Source organism: Falco cherrug, chromosome 5, assembly GCF_023634085.1.
Source record: "Falco cherrug isolate bFalChe1 chromosome 5, bFalChe1.pri, whole genome shotgun sequence".
NCBI classification, from domain to species: domain Eukaryota; kingdom Metazoa; phylum Chordata; class Aves; order Falconiformes; family Falconidae; genus Falco; species Falco cherrug.
In genome coordinates, this window is record NC_073701.1 from 41,092,447 (window position 1) to 41,113,022 (window position 20,576).

Sequence of the window (20,576 nt, forward strand, 5' to 3'; positions counted from 1 at the left end):
ATTTTAAGTGTGTTTGAAGTATATCCTAATTGTTTGGCCTAGGAATGGATCACGAAGCTACAGCTGCAAATGGAAGAGGAGAAAAAGGCCTTGGAAAAGCAGAAAGCAAAAGAAAGACAACACCTGGCAGAACAACAGAACAGAGCAGCTGTGAAAATCCAAGCTAGATTTAGATCATTTTTAGTCCATAAAAAATATGCTCCCATCTTAAAAGAATGGAAAGATGAAGTAAAAAAGAAGCAGAAGATACTAAAAGAAATAGAGATAGACATGAAAGAAAAAGAGGAAAAAATGAAGATGCAAATGGAAGAAAATAGGCAAAAAATAGAGGGGAAAAAAAGACAAGAAGTACCTGAAAGAGAGGAATATTTGGCATGGGTGAGGAGGTGTGAGGAATATGAGAAAAAGAAAGAAAGCCTGAGACTTGAAAGAGAAAACAAGCTGCAAATAAGAGAAGAACACAGAAAACTAGGAGAAAAAAGAGCAAAAGCTGTCATGAGTGACAGTGAAGAAAACAAAGAAAGCATAAAAAATGATAAGCAGACAGAAAATATGGAAATAATAAGAGAACAGAAGAAGGAACTAAATAAACAAGCAGAAGAACAAAAAGAAGACCAGGCTGAAATGATGGATGAAGCAAATAATTGGATGATTCCAGCAGAAAGAAATTTGACACCAACACCAAATGTGCTAGGTTCAGAGAAGAGGGAATACTCTTCTCACGTAAATAATGAGAACATGTACCTGAATTCAATACTACATGTAGAAGAAAATTACTCACAAACTAGAGTTCTTAATAAAGCTTCGGATATTCATACTTCCAAGGATGAATCTGTTAATTTTGGAGCTAATGACATGATAGAAAATAAGACAAACAATATACACAACAGTCCACCAAATGTCAAGCCAGATGCTAGTACTAGAGAAGTCAAAGATCAGTTTTCTCAGTCTGACACAATGAAGAAAACTATGTTTCTAATGGGAGATGCTAATGAGGAAGTCAGAGAGACCTGGAACAGAATTCAAGATGTAGCTGAGTGTTCCAGCAGACTAATTCTTCCTGATGATATCGAAAAAAAGAGAATAAACTGGATGAACACATGTAAATCTTGGTCTAAAGTATATGAGGAAAACCAAAGAAAGCAAGCAACTATAAAAAAAAAAACCAAGGAAAAGTTCATTTAGCAAGATGCCTTCACTAAGTACAGAAAAGATAATTCATAGTGGCCCCTGGAGTACTCTGCAGCAGGTAACTATATAGAAGATTTAGAATGAAATGATAAGCCATGCTATTTATTTTTTTTCCTTGTATATCAGCAGAATGCTGTTTTGAAAGAGCAGGTTACAGATCTCAGTGAGAGTGAGAGTTCCTCTGCACAAGTGCAAAATAAGAGCAATGAGAATCACTTTGCAACTCCTATGAGCACTGTAGAGCACTGTGGTATTAGTCTTCAGATGATTGATAGTATATTAAGCCTATAAAAGGCAGGAGCTCCTAGCTCCTGTTTTCTGCTAAATTAACATGGTTTTGCCTTTGTATGAGGGTCTGCATTTCAGCTCCTGCTCATCTAGCCCCTTCAGAGTTTTGAGAATACTAGTCTCTTCCAGAAGCAAGTCATTGCCGATCAGCTTACAAATGGTGTTTTTCCATAAAGAACATCTCTTGGTTCCCGGCACTTACTTTTCCTATCACTTAGTAACTTACCACTGTATGTTTGCTCTGTGCTCCTGTCTTGGTATCCACTCTTTGATGACATACTAGCCTACACAAACTTAATCTGAACTACTTTTGTCTGTTCTTGCACAGTCACTTATTATTTATGTTAGTATGATGGGAAACAGTTCACACTATTAATTGTTTTGCTCAGTGTTAATCTTCCATCCATTCAAAGCAATGTCATTACCAAAGTATAAGTTGTGTTTATTTTAAGGTGGATGTTGAAATCAAACAGATTGTTTTCATAATAACTTCTCCCATTTAACACATCAAACCCAACGTTGCCATCCTTTTCTATATGAAAGTATTAACATTAGTTACTTGCATTTTCTAAAGTGTTGGTAGAATGCAGTTTTGGTCTCTTTTTTTAAAAAAAAAGAAACTAACCATAATGTGACATTATATAATGAATTTTCAATATACAAATAATTAATTTTGTTTATCAATAAATGCATGTAGGTCACAACACTTACACTTGAAGATTTGCCAGCTTGCAGCCTCTCCACGTTATCCAAGTGTTCAAATCTTCAAGTTTTGACCCTGAGGCGCTGTGGACTAGTTGCACTGGAAGGACTAAGTAACTGCAAAGACCTAAAGTATATCAACATGGAGGTACCAAGTGTGTTTGATTCTTTATTGCAACCCAGGAGGACTACCTGTTTTGCTGCTTATTTGGCTGTGCAGTTGCATCTAACTGAATATGTAACTTGTAGTGCCTTAAGACTACAGGAATATCCCCAAAGTTATACCAGCAGATTTGCATTGCAGATAATAATGTGCATTGTACTAAAGCAACATCCTGCAAATGAATCAAGATATACTAAGAAAAGTGCATGATAGTATCAGTCTAGGATTAGCATTAGGTATGGCACAGTGATAGATCTTTATTACTTCATTCCCTCTGACTCATAAGTAGGCAGATGTGGTTACCATAGCAGATGCTCATCTTAAGCAGGAGGAGGCAGAACGAAGAGTCCTTTGCAATACACACCTTGAATATTAAAATACTCGCATATATGCTCAAGGAACAGTATATTGAGTTACACTAGAGACATAATGTCCAGATACTTGCTACTGCACAGTGTCTTACATGGCCTTATAAATTTAATGACTAAAGAGAACATTTTGCTCTGTGATGCATCTTAATTCCAGAACTTGACGATTTACATGAAGCAACTCTATTCACATTTTTTTATTTCATGTGCTTTAATAACACCAATTCACAAGAAAGTTAATATGCCTGGGACATAGAGAAGGCTGAGGTACTCAGTGACTTTTTTGTCAGAGTCTTTGCTGGCACATGCTCCAGCCACACTGCCCCGATCACAGAAAGTAAAGGCAGGGACTGGGAGGATGAAAAACTGCCCACTGTAGCAGAAGATCAGGTTCTAAAGAACCTGAAGGCATGCAAGTCCATGCAACCTGACCACATGCATCCATGGGTCCTGAGGGAACTGGCAGATGACATCTCTAAGCTACTATCCGTCATATTTGAGAAGTTGTGGCAGTCCGGTGAAGTTCCCACTGACTGGAAAAAGGGAAACATAAACCTCATTTTTAAAAAAGGAAGATAGGAAGACCCAGGGAGCTAAGGGCCAGTCAGTCTCACCTCTGTGCCAAGCAAGATCATGGAACAGATACTCCTGGAAACTATGCTACGACACATGGAAAATAAGGAGGTGACTGGTGACAGCCAACATGGCTTCACTAAGGGAAGATCATGCTTAGCAAATTTGGTGGTCTTCTATGATGGCATTACAGTGTTGGTGGACGAGGGAAGAGCAACTGATGTCATTTACGTGGACTGGTGCAAAGCGTTTGACACTCTCCTGCATGACATCCTTGTCTCTAAACTGGAAAGACATGGATTTGATGGATGGACCACTCAGTGGATAAGGAATTGGCTGGATGGTTGCACTCAAGGAGTTGTGGTAAATGGCTTGGTGTCCAAGTGGAGACCAGTGACAAGTGATGTTCCTTGGGGTCAGTACTGGGACCAGCACTGTTTAAGATCTTTTTCAGTGACATGGACAGTGGGATTAAGTGCACTGTCAGCAAGTTTGTCAATTATACCAATCTGTGTGGTGTGGTCAACATGCTGGAGGGAAGGGATGCCACCCAGAGAAAGCTTGACAGGCTTGAGAGCTGGACCTGTGTGAACCTCATGAAGTTCAGCAAGGCCAAGTGCATGGTCCTGCACATGGGTTGAAGCAATCCCAAGCACAAATACAGGCTGAGCAGAGAATGGATTGAGAGCAGCCCTGAGGAGAAGGACATGGGGGAGTTCGTTGCTGAGCTCAACATGACCTAGCAGTATATGCCTGCAGCTCAGAAAGCCTGCTGAATCCTGGGCTGTATCAAAAGAAGCATAATCCCTCTACTCAGCTCTCATGAGACACCACCTGGAGTACTGTGTTCTGCTCTGGGGCCCCCAAAATAAGCAGGACATGGACCTGTTGGAGTGAGTCCAGAAGAGGGCCACGAAGATGATCAGAGGGCTGGAGCATCTCTCCTGTGAAGACAAGCTGAGAGTTGTAGTTGTTCAGCCTGGAGAAGAGAAGGCTCCAAGGAGGCCTTATAGCAGCCTTTCAGTACCTAAAGGGGGTCTACAAGCAAGCTGGAGAGGCACTTTTTGCAAGGGCATGTAGTGATAGGACAAGGGGTCATGGCTTTAAACTGAAAGAGGGAAGATTTAGACTGGATGTTGGGAAGAAATTCTTTACTGTGAGGGTGGTGAGGCACTGGCACAGGTTGCCCAGAGAAGCTGTGGATGCCCCATCCCTGGCAGTGTTCAAGGCCAGGCTGGATGGGGCTTTGAGCAACCTGGTCTAGTGGAAGGTGTCCCTGCCCATGGCAGAGGGGGTGTAACTAGATCATCTTTAAGGTCCCTTCCAACCCAAACTGTTGGAAGTTTTTTCTATGGCTGTTATTTGTAGAAATCTTGAATGTTTCTACATGCTCAGTAACTGGTGTTCTTTCCAAAGTATGGGGCTTTTATTCATTTGGGTTTTTTGTTTAATTAAATTAGAAGAGAGCTGATAATAATTACAATTAAAGGAATGTTGTCTGTGCAGTAACTAGAGTATTGCAATAGGACAGGTTGAAATACCTGTGTCATTTTCTCAGTTTTCTTATCTATCCAGAACGTAATTTCTGGGATTCAATAATTTTGGGTACCTCAAATTACAAGAGCAAAGTATTAGTACGAGAGTGTAAGCTGCCAGTCCTACTAAGATTGTTATGTGATATTTATTTTTTTTAGATCAGATATTGTCTCTTGCATAACAGTTTTGGTTGTGTGGTTTGTTTTGTTAGTTGTTTTGGGGTTTTGGGTTGGTTTTTTTTTAATTTTAAAATGGTATGCTTTAAACCATATACAGGATTGCCTCACTGGGATGCGCCAGGATAATTTAGTCAGGGAGAAGACCCTGAGAAATACTTTTAAGTATGCTTGATTAATACTTTAATAATTATATAAAGTATTATTATTAATAATATATACTTTTGCTGTGCCAGCTGATGTGGCAGTTGTCTTCCATTAATGAAGAAACAGCCTCTTTTGTGATATTTGAAACAGTCCAAGATTGTTCCATGGTTATTTCTCACATAGCTAAAGCAGCTGCCTCTGCTTCCCTTGGACATTCATTCCTACTTGATATTGCCTCTCCTTTCAATTGATAGAAAACCTAACATCTGAGCCATATCAGTTCTCTGCTTTAACTTACTGGGACAACTGAAGGGGCTGTCCAAGGGCAGGAATCAGTATTATGGCTTCCAAAGGAAAACCTGTACACATGTCTGCCTGCAGCTCTAGCTAGCACCTAAATCTAGTTGGCATGTTAATTCTGGAATAGGAATTAGACTCTTTGGCTTAATCAGTTTGTCACAAAGGCAGGGAATTTTAAGTTTTGTGTGTTTGAGCATCTGCAGGTGAAAAACAGAAGAAAATAGCAAGGGCAGCAAATAGTGAAATAAAAATCTGAGGAAGCATTATTAAATGACCTGGGGAAAGGGATGTTAAGAGAGCAAGATCTCTTGGGGGAAGAACGTTAACTGACAGCAGTGTCAGTGTTTGTGACCAAAATACCTTTAAAAGCAGGTTTTCGCTGTTAGTAAATAGGATTCCAGCAAAGTCATAACTGTTTTCATGCATGTCTAGTAAATATGATGGTTTCTGTGCCATTTTTAGTTCAGTCTCCCAGGGTTTGGGAAGCTGGGACAGTGTATGGAAAAGACCACTCTGTGCTTAACTTCTCCTTACACTTTTTAACTTCTAGGCTTTTTCAGAGCCAGAATAAAGTTTGAGATACATTTTTATTCTATCCCAGCAGGACACAAAAGGCAGTTTCTATGACTCATTTATCAATTTATTTTCCTAATGGAAAAAATAGAGATGCCCTTGCTCCTAGCTAGAAGTTTAGGATAAAAGTAAGCAATGATTACAATCTACCATATTTTTGCACTTAATTCTGCTATTTCACTTAAGATGTTATTTAATAGTCTCATTTTCCTTTATTGCAGGAAAACAACATTCGGATGATCAGCTGTGAAAATCTAGAAAATCTCTGTATTCTGATTCTGAATAAGAACCATCTTTCATCAGTTTGTGGCTTAGATGGCTGCATAAGTCTCCAAAATCTTGAACTTTCCTACAATAAAATCACCCGAATTGGTAAGAAAATTAATGTAAAATTATTCCAGTTTGTATAACAATATTTGTGCTGTTTATATTCAAAATTCTATTTCCCTTGGTTTCAGGGCCAGCCAACTGCTAAGCCCAAGGAGAATGAGGAAACAGACTTAGAACAGACTTGCATTTTAAAGCATACTCAACTTCACATTTATTTGCAGCATGGTTTAGCTATTGCCGTGTATTCCATCTACCAGGTCATGTAACTGTTCTCAGGCAAAGAGAACTAAAAATCTTTCTAGAAGGACCCCTAGTATTACCTGCACTAACTCGGGATATGTGAGTAGCCTGAGTTCAGTTTAACTACAGAAACAATTAATATAAAGCTTAGCCTTGAAACTGCAGAGAATTCCGGTGTGTTCCTAACACAGTAAGTAATTATATAGAAATCATATTATTTGTCTGACTCTGTGTATCATGCTAAGACTGGACCATGGCCTCTCTTTCTACTAAAATGCTGCCCTTTCAGGCTCCAAACTGTTATTCTATAGTTTCCTTCCACTCTGGCTCTTCCTTGCTGCTCATTGCACCAAAGCTGGAAAAAAGAAAAAAAAGAGTCTAAGGTAAAATCATTTAGGCACAGCAGGTGTGGTAACCCCTATTATATTTACAAAGGCAGTTTTTTATATTTGTTTGTCCAACAACTGGCAGGCAATAGGTGTACCTTTAGCAAGCAGTCAACCTGTTAGAATTTACATGCACCCAGACGACTCAACAGCTGCATCAATACATGAAATCCTTCTGCTAGGAGACAGATGCTTTCTGTTGTCCAGCCAGGATTTTTTCATGCAGTGAACAAGTGTTTGCCACTTTATTTGTGCTGCTGCTTGGATTATAAACTGCCTAAGGTATAGATACTGTGTGTCAGCTTTTGGCAAGCCAAAAATACTGCATTGTGTGCCTTGTGTTATGTAGACATGGTATAGATGCAAGCAGGATCCAGAGCCTTTTCTACTGACAAAAGGTTAGAGAAATGTAGTGCAGTGAAAATAACGAAGAGCTTTGCTGCATGTAAGTGGAGAAGCCAGTTTTTTGTTTTTAGAATGATGTATGTCTGGAGGACCATGTTAGTAGTCCTCCAAAAGCAACATTAACAGTTGGGAAAAGGTAGTAGTAAATTGCCAAATCTTTACTTGAAAAGGAGCTCACAAGGCTTGAAAGTCACAAATTTCCTTCAGGAAGGCAACACATCAGATAGAATGGAACTAGATTTAACAGCCTCCCTGTATTCTAGGGACCTGGGTTTTGGTGCATGACATGCTGTGAAATTTGTAAAGGCCACCAGAATACAGATGACTATATAACATCAGTATTATAGTCTTAACAGAGATAAATCTTCAAAGATTTGTCTACTGAAATAAAATCTTATGGCCTAGGAAAAAAATTGCATATGATGAACTAATTAATTTTGTATAAATTGAAACACAGAATCTGAAAAAGGGATTTTCTAGTTGTACTCTTAGTTGTGCTAAATCTAAAGATGTTACTTGGAAAGAGTGCAGAGCTGGGAATGGAAAGGAGATAAGAAGATTTCAATTTTGATTTTGAGAAACATAACCCAGCAACATGCATTTGCAGCCCAGAAAGCCAACCAAATCATGGGCTGCATCAAAAGATGTGTGGCCCGCAGGTCAAAGGAGATGATTCTCCCCCTCCATTCCATTCTTGTGAGATCCAACCCAGAGTACTTTGTTCAGATCTGATGCCCCCAACACAAGAAGGACATGGACCTGTTGGAGTGAATCCAGAGGAGGGCTGTGAAGATGATCAGAGGGCTGGAGCATCTCTCCTGTGAAGACAAGCTGAGAGTTGTAGTTGTTCAGCTTGGAGAAGAGAAGGCTCCAGGGAGGCCTTATAGCAGCCTTTCAGTACCTAAAGGGGGTCTACAAGCAAGCTGGAGAGGCACTTTTTGCAAGGGTATGTAGTGATAGGACAAGGGGTCATGGCTTTAAACTGAAAGAGGGAAGATTTAGACTGGATGTTGGGAAGAAATTCTTTACTGTGAGGGTGGTGAGGCACTGGCACAGGTTGCCCAGAGCAGCTGTGGATGCCCCATCTCTGGCAGTGTTCAAGACCAGGCTGGAAGGGGCTTTGAGCAACCTGGTCTAGTGGAAGGTGTCCCTGCCCATGGTAGGGGGGTTGTAACTAGGTCATCTTTAAGGTCCTTTCCAACCCAAACCATTCTATGATGCTATGGTTTATTTGTCTTAATTTAAACATTTGAAGTTCTTTAAAGTTGTGGATATACATTCTTTTCCTGCTGGACAGCAGGAAAATAATGATAATGTAGAACAATTATTAAGATGATAGATGAAACATTCACATAAAAAATTTATACAAAGTTTTGCACTATTAAAAAAAAAACCACTGAAACAGTATGAACATGGATAATATGATTCCGTGATAAATAACAAGGCACAGCAAACAGGAAATGTGAAAGCTTAAAAAAAGATAATCTGTAGATTTAGAGGGTTTAATAGTGATATTTTTAATATTTTTTGCTAATATGTGCAAATTTGGAATGTTAGTACTTGTGAACAGAGTTTATAATACCTGAGAATAAAGGTACTGGAATATCCATGTTTACTGTAAAAGCATATCACTACCCTAATGAGAAACAATTAAATCAACTGGTTAAGCTTCTTCTGTATCCTTGTGGCAAATAATGCTGGATAAGATTCTTATTCAAATTTATCTCATTTGATAAGTGTCCACAACATGACTGTAAGAATGATGCAGTATTAGTCGGTGGCATTTAGGAATGTGGCATCTGTGTGGAATGTACTATCTTTGCACAGGCCAAGTCGAGTAAAATCATCTTGTATTTTCTGTTTTTTGCAGTGCGCTGCCATATTTACTGAATCTTTAATGAATTTAAGTGGGTAAATGTTCACAAAAATCAGCTTGGAATCTGTCTTTCTGCTCTCCAGAATTGCTTTGAGGGTCTCTGGTTAAAACAGGTGTATAATACAGGATTTATTTCATATAAAAACATATTGTTTATAAGTAGTCACATAGAATGCACAAAAATGGATTTATGGGGTTTAAGAAGTTAATGTATCCCTCCATCTGTATATCCTGCAGGATGTCCCTCAGCAGTTTTGGAAGCTGCAGTACTGTGAAATATTCTCCATTCATTCAGCCTTAATAAAGCTTTTCCTAAATATTTTTTTTCCTAAGAAGTAAGGCTTATTTATGATTGTAATACTCCTGTTTTAATAACTTATTGTAGGAAACTTGAAGCTTACTATGATTTATTTTTTCTTTTTCCTCCTCTCACTGAAATATAGCATCAGTAGGAAAAAAATCAGTGTTGCCAGAAAAGCCTTAAAAATAACAGTAAAATTATGAGAACTATGTCTCAGTTATGCCTTTCCAGTTAAGAACTGATCAAAAATCAAGTAATTGTGTCAGCAAACACTGAAGTTCAGTGCATATGTTTGTATTTTGAAGATGAATGCTTTACTTAACAATTTTCTTACACAATTTTGACATGAGTCATAGAATATGCTTTTTTGTAGGATGTCTATATTGCCAGAGTGTGTTGGCTAAAATCCTGGCAGTGCTAAGAATAGCAGTGCATAACTGTAGATAGTCATAAATGCTTCTTTGGACCTACTTTTTTTGAGAAAGCACATAGAGGGGTTTTTTTTAATCAGACATCTTTCAGTTTGGGGCTTTTTTTATGTGGTTTTTCATCTTCATGTTCACTGTCAGCTTTCACTCTTCTCTTGTCATTCATCTTTGTCCCACATAGAAGTTATTTCAGAACTTTATTGATAGCTAAGATAAAGTCCTTAGCTAACAGACTCCAGCTGCGCTTTGCAAATTGCTAAGAGCTACTTATATAAAGGTTCTCCGCAAATCTTGCTGAAACCATATGTTTTTCAACAGAATGTATTTTTCCATATACTGCTATAGCTGTTGTTAGTTCCATCATATGTAAAACAGACAATATCTTCTGGAAATGTGCAGAAGACTTTAATGCTTATTTTTAATTTTGCCTGTGTGCAGAAGAAACATTAAAATGCCATCTGTTTGTATTACATTATTCTCTCTTGTGTATACTTCTGTTGGACTGCATTTGATGGTTCCAGAATAGACTGTGATCCCAATGTATATGGCCTTGGCATGTCTGTTCCAAATGACATCCAGTCTAATTATAAACAAGATAGATGAGGAGAAGGAGATGTAGAAAAGGTGCTTTGTGCAGCATGCAGAATAGGAGATTTCCAGATCCTGTATAAACTCCATGCCTTTTCTTACTGTGTGTGCAGTCTCTCCTCTTTGTTTTACTCCAGACTAATTCAGAGCTTTTAAAGTTTCCAGTACTGGTATGCTGATAAATTAAAAGTGGAGATTTAAGGACTGCTCTTGTGAGAAGTCTTGGGAGCTGTGAATGCTGCCTGTAAACGATATTCTTTTGAGACCACTAGATGGTGCTGGTTCCTTTTTTGTTTTTATCCCAACATAAAAGAATGCCGATGAGGCTCTTGCAGTCAGAATAGTATGTCATGGGCATGTTTGAAATTCTTTCAGAATAATTAAAGGTTTGATATTTATTTCCTAAAGTAGGGGGTTTTGAAGTTACAGCGTGGCATATTTTTTTTTAGATTTAGGATGCTGTCTCTTTAATATCAGGCAACTGTTATTTCCACTAGGGGAGTTCCATTTTTAAATTACTGTGATTTGAAGGCCTATATTTGATTGGTTTTTTTTAAAATGTATTGCTAGTTTTGGCATTTATTTTTTTTATTTCTTCTCCTTACAGATAATTTTCTTTTTTAATTCTTCTGTATTCTCAATAACGTATGGTACCAGCTGGTCTCTGGTCTCATAAACCAATTTATTCTCAGAGGACAATCACAAAGACATTCAGTTCTGTAAAGCTTTCTCAGCTTCATTTGGGAACTTGGGAAGTCTTGGGTGAGAGAAAGATGAGACCAAGTATGACCTCAAACAATCCTGTGAAGAATACATGAAAGACAAGTAAATTCAGAAACTCCTTATTTTAGATATGTTTTGTAAAGGGTGTCCCTTCACAGGCATTTTACTACAGAGATACAGAAAAACTGCTTGGACCTGTAGCAAGTCAGATGCATCAGTGCCATTGCAGAACATCTAGCATGTGTAAGACCATGGAAAGACAGTGTGATTTTTGCCATTGTAAGAGGATGATTTGGGAAAAGTTCTGTGAAAGAAACAGACACTGACAGGAACCTTTTCCTTTGCATCTTTTTGGGGTAGATATCACACACAATCTTGCTTTTTGCACTAGTTGGCAGGAGTTAATCTGTCAAGAGTGTAATGGCTCTAGAAATACAGCTTTATACTTAAAGGCACTGAGTTTTCTTTATAAATTTAGTCATTAAAAACATTTTATGCCATTGTTCCTTAAACAAGATGCACTTATATAATAGAGGTGATGTTGGTCTATATTTTAATGCAATTTGTTCTCACCTCACTGATAACTTAAAAAAATCTTCTAAAATGATAAAAAATAACTTTTAATCATAAATACTGTTTCCATTCTGAAGGGTGATTTCAGGAGGGCTGTTAGCATTTCACATAGCCCACAGGATTCTAAGTAGCAGTTATAAAATTCTTAAAGCATAATAAGTATAGTTTTTCACTAAAAGAATGTTCTATTCCAACAGAAGTGCTAAAGAGGTTATGAACTATTATTATTGCTTGGTTAACAGGATCAGAAATTTGAACTATATGCATTGTATATTTGATAGGGTCAAAGTACAGTAACTGTTTTTAAGCCTTATACAGGACTAATATTAATGGTTACTATAGATAATATAAATACATTGAAAGTTCAGTTTTCTTAGTATTTGAAAACCAACAGATTTTTTTTTCATTGTGGCTTGATTCAGCTAAAATCTTTAATTTTCAGGTGGTCTGGAGTCATTGAAAAATCTTCAGCAATTAATTGTGGACCATAATCAGTTAATCAGCACAAAAGGTCTTTGTGAGGCACCTACTCTTGTTCACCTAGACTGCTCTTTCAATCATCTCACAGAAGTTGAAGGCATTGAGAATTGTGGCCTACTTCAAGTTCTGAAGTTGCAAGGCAATAACCTCCAGGAGGTAAAAACTTCGAATTTAGTGGCTGTTGTGCATACATCTTTGTTAACAGTCATATTTTTCAGAATGCTGATCATGCACTCATTGTTTGCTGTGGGATATTTCATGCTCTTAGGCAGTAGGCTTTTTCTTCCCCTATTAGAGGGAGGTTTTTCAAAGGTAGAAATGCCTAACAGTTAAGTACTTTCTTGCTCCTAAGTCCTCGAAAAAGTGGCCCTCAGTAATATTTCCCTCCTTCGTTTACAGCATCTAGTCTTGTTTGTATTACATGATGCTGATTCTCTTTTAAAAATGTAACAAAATATTATTATCGTTATGTATAAATAATAGTTCAGGCTGTTTGAATGTATGCTGATCCTCCAGAAGTTGATAGAAGTCTGTGCTGCAGCATTTAAAATAGGAAGGTAGTTTCTAGCTGTACACTTAGTCATATTTACTGGCAATGATTCTCTTATGAATCCGAGAGACGAAAACCATTGTCAATAAGCAGCAAATAACAGCTTGGCTAAAAAAGAAAGACTGTGGCTCTTGGGCTCTTGACTTTTTTTTCCCTTCTTTTTTTTTTTTTTTTTTTTTCCTGTACTGACTATTTAGACTAGGTAGAAGACTTAAAAAATACTCACCACCTGATACATAGAAACTATGTGTGACAACTGGTACGTACATAACAAGGAAATTATATATATATATATATATCCAAAATGTGTTTTTTGCTTGTATTTAGTAATGATTTATGAAAAGCATCTGGTAAGCATTCCATTATTGTTTCTCTAATTTATATTAATTTTAAATAACCATCTCTTTTCTGTTTAGCTTCCAAGACTGGAAAATCATGTTCTCCTAAGAGAACTGTATTTGGATGACAATAGCATTTCTGCTATGAGAATGCTTTCTTTGTATTGGTTGCCTTTATTGCAGATTCTTTTGCTGTCTCGAAACAGGTAAGCAAGAAACATTCTTCCACCTAAAAAACCGATACAGAGGAATTTACTAACAGGGAACACTTACCTGAAAAGTATAATTCTCAGTATGGTTAAAATATCACTATCTTTTCCAGATATTCTTTGAAAATATGAGGTTGACAAGTAATGATATTGGCTACCTTTAGCTAAGAAAATTTGAAACAGCATTAAATATGAAAAGTATTTTTTTCTATTAGATGTTATATGAAAATAATTTTTGAGCATTGTGGCATTATTAAAACCATGTTGTTTCTTTCTTTCCCTTTCTTTAGCAATTGTTTCTAGAGTATGTCTGTCAAACTTCATATTTCACAGCCAGCTTATTCAAAACAGACTCTGAAGGCATGGTTAAGTGCAACTACTAGAGTTAAAAAGGACAAATGAGAATGTTGAGTTTTATTTTAATACATATGTTAATGCCCTCCAAAATAAGCATAGTTGCTTTAATTTTTCACTCTTATGATTCAGTCGGAAAGGTATAAAAAGTAAGGATCAAGACAAGCAGCGTAAAACTGGATCATGCACTCAAGTACTCTGTAATAAGCTTTCTGTTCATTTTCTAAACTAGTCTGTACAATTGCAGAGTTAGAATGACCAGATATTCTGGAGTCATAATTCTGATTTACCCACCCCCACCTCCTTTTTATCAATTTAAATACTGCTACAAAAATAAGGAACAATTATAATTTATAATGTTAGCAGTAAAATGAATTTTAAGTTAGTATTTAAATTAATTCTTTTTCTATGCTGTGACCATTTTGCTCTGAAGAAGATTGATCTCTGCTAATAAATGGAATATACTCTATTACAATATACAGAATATACTCTCTGAACTAATCACTTTACTCTCCTGTTAGTGAACAGGAGATGCTTTTAAAGTGTGGTTCATCTGTCATTTTCAGCTGTTTTCTTTGAGGCTAATCATACCCCATAACTGTCTGTTCATCTTCATTGACTATTAACAGAGTTAAAATGATGAGCTTGTACATAGGTGTCCACATTTGAACAGATGAATCCCATCCTATGTGACATTCAGTTCAGCAGAGTCAACTGTAGCTGGGAGTCTGTGGGAGAAAAGATTTGTAAGACTGAGTCCTGTTATTATAAGGAATACCCTTCATGGAAAATTGGTATTATTTGAGTATATACAACCTGTATTTTTATCTAACTTTTCTGATTGGTTTTATATCATCTTTAATTAATTAGTATGCATGTACTCTCTTGGAAAGAATCTAATCTTCAAGTTGCTGGGCTTGTAGGGTTTTCTTTTTTAATTCTTCTGGAGTTTGGAGAAAGCGCTGTCTGCCTGCGATTAACAAGAACATTATTAGTTAAGTGTTAGATTCTGAATCACACATATTGATTTAATTCAGGTTCTTCACAATTTTTTTCCTTGTCCTGTTTAGTTTTTTGTGGAATGTACAGTAATGTGGCTCTATCTTCTTGTAGTTTCCTCCTCTTCCTCTGGTTTTGTTTTGGTTTTGGGTTTTTGTTAATATTAAGGTGTAGCTATGCTGTGTGTAGTAAAAAGTTTTCCAAACTGCTTGAAGGCCTCATATGCCTGCTAGGGAGAAGACAAACTCAGGAGCACAGTCACACAGTCTCAGGCATAGCTTGAATGCAGCCTCTGGAGCTAGGTTGTGCTGGACTGACCATGTACTTTATGTCTCTCACCTATCCCATAATCCTTCAGTCTTTAATGTCCATTGTAGTAGTGCTTATTCTGGTTTTCCAGTGGCCAAGCTGAGAGACAGTGTTTGGTCCACTGAATTTTTTTCAGCTGGACTGGGAGAAAGCACATTTTTGCATCAGCAAACCGGATGTGCTGAAAATAACCACACACCTCCTCCCCAAACAATTCCTTTTCTTTCCTTGATGTATCTATAGCTTATGTCAAATCTTTGTGACAGACAGGACAAGATAGCCTTAAATGCATATTGAAAGCCTCAAAATTCCTGGCATTTCAGTAGCCTGCTCTGTTACGCTCACTTTATGTACACTTATAAGCAACTCCATATGTGTGGGCTATAGCATAAGTAACTAGATGTTCTATAGAAACAGTGAATGTAATGGAGTAAGCTGTTGAAAGAAAAGCTGTTTCTTTACTTTTATCCTACAGCTAGTGCAATTTTGTGAATTTTTTTTGAGCATGCACTGAGTGCCATTTCCTTTTTACTGATTGCAGGAAGCCCATATAATGGTAATGCTGTGAATCTGTATTCTTTCTAAAATCGAGTACTGTGAAAAGAAAATTCTTACACTAATTTACAGGATTTTTTTATTCCTGAGATGCTTTGTCTGTATCATAAACCAGAAACTGCCAAAGATAAAACTCAAAAAATCAATTGTTTTAAACCTACACCCTAGCAACAATGAATTATAATATAATAGGTAGTGATTAACTCCTTCAAATATAAAAATGGCAGTTATTTCACCATTACTGTTTTTTTAAAGTATTTTATTGTGGCTTTTACATACAAAGCATGTGCTTGGTCAGTGTGCAATTGACCAAAGCCAATAATGAGTATCCTCTTTGACTTGGTTACTGCAGAATTGGGACTATGAAGATTCATGCTCTTATATTACAGCAGCTGGAGAACACACTGTTAAGTTAGTTTTTAAAAGGCACATTTTCTTTGTTCTGCTGTGGGTAAAGATTTAAGTGTAGGAGAGAAAAACCGTGCCCCTAGGACTGAAATTAATATGTATTTAATGTGTTAAGAGTTCATGTGGTATTTATATTTACATGTACTCCCACGTAATTATGTAGCTTGTTAATGTCTTCTTCATTTAAAAGTTTCACAGTGAGACACTAAATCAATCTGCTGTTCAGGTAGATACTACTTATTTTTCCCTTTTCTTTTTTCTTTTTTTCTTTTTTCCAACTTTAAATAAACAAATCTATCCCTCTTAAAATTTTTTATTAATATGGCAAAGTTCTTTTTTTGCTGTCTCTTGTGTTTCATTAAGATAGCCCAAGTGTGATAGATAAAAAATTAACATTTAGAAAAATTCAGTCATCTGCAAAAATTCCTTTTTTGGGGAAACAGATCTAGCCAGAATCAAATTCTTTCTGAACATGTTGCTCCCATGGTTTTGCAACTAGGTGCATATTATTCCTAAAAGTCTTATAATAGAAATGCCAAAATGTCAGCTCAATTCTTTCTTAGTACATATTGTTCTCCGTGCTTAAATATATATGCTCTCTATGTTTTTTGCCTAATTTCTCAGATGTAAGCGTTGAACTCACTGTCATTGCAAGCCATCATGTTTTGAGAATTTGACTACTTTTCAGAGTCATCATAATAAATCTAAATGTCATTGGATGTTGAAATAAGTCAGTCATTAAAAAGCTATACTTATGTGTAGTGGTTTTCCCTATCCCACCCTTATCAGTCTAGATATTTTTGATCAATTCCAGTAATTCTTCACTGGTGATAAGTTTATCTCTAAGTATGTGGCACCATGGGCAATACAGTTGAAGTACTGCCTGCTAGATTATTCAAGAAACAAGTGGCTGACTGATTTCCTACATTATATTTGATTGCTACTTATAAATATATTAACTATTGCAAATTAAAATATTTATTAAAATATTTTTATTTTTAAAGAATGAGAAAGTAATATGGGCTTTACTTAAAGGTCTGGATTAATATACACTTATTTTTAATTATTTTGCCCTCCTTCCTGCTAACCTTTCATTGACATCAGCGATAATTTTTCTGGGGAAAAGCAAGATGCACAGAAGGATTTGGACCATCCTGAGCAGTAAATGCTATTCATGTTCAGAATAGAAATCTGTTATTTTCTCTGATGCATACTTAGAACTCTTTTAGTGTCCTAAGTCGTGCTTTCTGACAGAATTTCTGTGTCTGTCTGTGTCCTGTCCTGCTACAGCCTTAAATGGGAGCAGAAAGAGGAAGCTATAGCTTGCTTTTTGGTGAATTTTACTTTTGTGTCTTCTTTGTAATTTATCTCTCTCTTATGCCCAGGGCTAATGTGACAAGGTCAAGTAGTATTAAGTTTTCAGTAATGTCCTTTGTCTTTCTGGTTTGAATTTTCTTAGGAAAAAAATTAACAAAGAATGTCAGTAAAGGGAAAGCTATAGAATGACGGGAAAATATTTTAACTCTTATAATGCCACCAGCAGACAAGGATAGTCCAGCAGACAATTTCTGATTCACCACAGCATATACTGATGAAGATCCAGAGAACTCACTCATTATAAATAAAAATATACTGCATTATCTTTCATCTCTTGTGCAAAGTACAATGTTTATTTTCTTGGATATTTCTGAATATGTGAATCTATAATCTGAGTCATGGATTTTTAATCTTTGCAGCCATACTGTTAGCCATTAATATCTATATATATTTGTGTACTATTGACTAGTCATGAGAATCTAAAATGGTGATATATGTAGTACTATGTACAGATCTGCATAGAAGGCAATGCCTTTTAGAGTTAATACTTGATATTTATTTGATTCCATGGAAAACTGGCAGGGAGGTAATAGAGCTAAACAGGACTAGAACCAGGACTTTACAATATGGTTTGAGAAGGAAATAGAAGTATAGTGACGTATACTCAATTAACTTTATGACTGTTTCTCTGAATTTACTATTAAAATGTTATGTTGTCATATAGAAATACTTGTCAACTGAACATGGAAATTATTTATTTCTGTTTTGCATATAGTAAAATTACCAGTAAGATTAAAAAATCTACAACCAATTTGGTCCAGAATTTGTGTACCAGAGTTAAATCTAGCTCTGCCTTTCAGTTGTAATGCCTGGCCACACATTCCAGCAACAAGTAAGCATTTTTGGCTCTGACCACTTGTAAGTTCGTGGAGTGAGTGGGTGTTGGTATTTTGCATGGTCATGTTTCTGACCATAAGAATTCTTGTTTATAGCTTTCAGTGGCACCATAACCCTCAAAAAGTACTGCTTTCCATGAAAATTAGCAGTCATAAAGTGACCATACACATTGCCATTGGTGTTGCCATTCTCTTCTTATGCTTAGGGCTTGTCCTTACAGAAGTGAAACAAGTTATCTAAACATGTATTTTATTTTATTTTTTTAAGATACAGTTGATTTAGTATGTGCTTATACATAAACATTCCAGTTTTAGTTGAAGACTGGGATTTTTTTGCATCTTGGTTTTAATTTTTCCTCCCTCTTTCATTTAACATAAAACAAAATAAACTTTTAAAACTGAAAAGTGATAGTTGGAAATAGCCTGGCAACTTACCGAGCCATTCAGCATTCATTCCTAGTTGCACCAGTGCAAGTTTTTTAAGTAAAGAAACTTGAATAACACTGGAAAATAATGTTTTAGTAGTAGAGGTAATACACATCTTACAGTCCAAAGTCCTTTGTACAGGTGAATTTCAGCTCATTTCAGCTCTTGCATTTACTCTTCAATACTACAAATAAGAATTTTGTCACCGTTTTACTACTGCTTTGCTGCTTTATTGCACAAGAAAAGCTCTGATATGCCAGAACAGCAATTCCATAACTGTCTGTATAACAGGCACCTGTTTGACACTGTGTTACAGAAAGTAGTAAGACAGAGGAAGCACTGAAAATATATTACAGGACAGTGCAGCCTTAACTTGTTAAGAAATACAACTCTGACAGCAATTATGTTAGTTTCAGGATCTAGAAAATAATGTGTTGAGTGGAGAAGAGAAAAAAAAAACTGACAAGAAGTTTGACCAATGAGAAACTAAGGGAAAGAGGAAAAGCAAATTTTATTTCTTCTCCAGAATCAGGGCCTTCTGATAGTTTCATTCTAGTTATGGTGCCTAATGAAAAGCCAATTGAGTTGTGTAAATTTTACAAGACTTCAGATCCCCAGCACTAAATGCAAGAAACAGAATTAAATATTTACCAGATAAAACATTAATGAGTAAATATTAAAACCTGAGCTACAGAGAAGGCTAATAAATGCTTTCAATTTAAAATTTCAGTAATTAATTTTAGCACCTTGGATAGCTAAATGAGTATTTTCATATGTAAATAAGCAAATTGTCATAACTGTAAAAGGTTCCAGTGCCTTTCTGTTCATGAACTGTTGCTTTATTTACTTGAAAAAAAAAAAATATCTTCTGTTTTGTTCTTAGATTAACTGAGCTTGTGCCTTTAAATTCATTTGTATCTTTGGAAAAGCTGGATATCAAAAATAACTGTTTGTTAGGTGAGTTGTATAAAGAACATAAAACCTCATCCAAACAAGAACTTCTTTATTAGATTATGAATTTATTTGAATGTGATTGCTCCAATTTATTTATGAGACATTTATACAGAAAACATATAAATATTTCCCAAACATGAACATTATAGATATTAATTGTAACTATATAGTATAAGTAACAGAATAGTTTGTTGTACTTCATGGGTTTGGTACATTTTACGTTCATGTAAGATTTTATGAGAAATATTATGGTTCTACATTCAAATTCATATTTAATTTTCTTTCCTACTACAATACAGACCTTAAAGATGTCATTACATGGCTAAGTGGCTGTCATAAACTAAGGGAGTTGTCACTCGGTGGAAATCCTCTTCTCCAAGACAGGAATTGGAGGTAAGAAAAATTTGTTAAATCAAAAAATCACTCAGGCAAAACCTAGGCGTATATACTTCTTGCTCATCAATAACAATCAGCCAAGAACTTGGTGTATGTATGTTAGTTAAACAGTAGAAATGAGGTAAGTATGAACATTACCACAAATTGGAAGACAATTACATGAAAATAAAACAAAATGCAATTCTGAGATCTTTATTTTCTAAGAATTCCAGTTTTTAGTTTTGTTCAAACAAAAATCTTGATGTTTGAACTAGTACTTCAACCTTAATAAGAAGCAGTTTGTGCTAAAACTGGCAGTGGTCTCTGTATGCTGTTTAATTATTATCCTACATGAGTATTTTTCTTTATGACAGTTTTTTTAGGCAAATAAAGAAATTATAAAGATGGTATAGGCCTTCTCTGTGCTGTTTCTTTGTAACTGCTTCTTTGTCCATTGATCACAGTGTTGTCTTTTTCAACATGAATTCTAGTTATTCCTCTTTACTGACAAATTTACCACCTTTGTTAACTGACTTTTG

General features: G+C 36.1%; 1 protein-coding gene across 1 annotated transcript in view; it reads left to right on the forward strand.

The window, feature by feature from the left end:
* LRRIQ1 (leucine rich repeats and IQ motif containing 1) overlaps nucleotides 1-20,576 on the forward strand; it is a 113,766-nt gene that overhangs the window by 6,925 nt on the left and 86,265 nt on the right. The window contains 8 exon segments of the mRNA XM_027815279.2: nucleotides 43-1,167; nucleotides 1,169-1,249; nucleotides 2,177-2,329; nucleotides 6,239-6,389; nucleotides 12,310-12,503; nucleotides 13,314-13,441; nucleotides 19,592-19,665; nucleotides 19,962-20,055. Coding sequence (XP_027671080.2) covers nucleotides 43-1,167; nucleotides 1,169-1,249; nucleotides 2,177-2,329; nucleotides 6,239-6,389; nucleotides 12,310-12,503; nucleotides 13,314-13,441; nucleotides 19,592-19,665; nucleotides 19,962-20,055 — 2,000 coding nt within the window.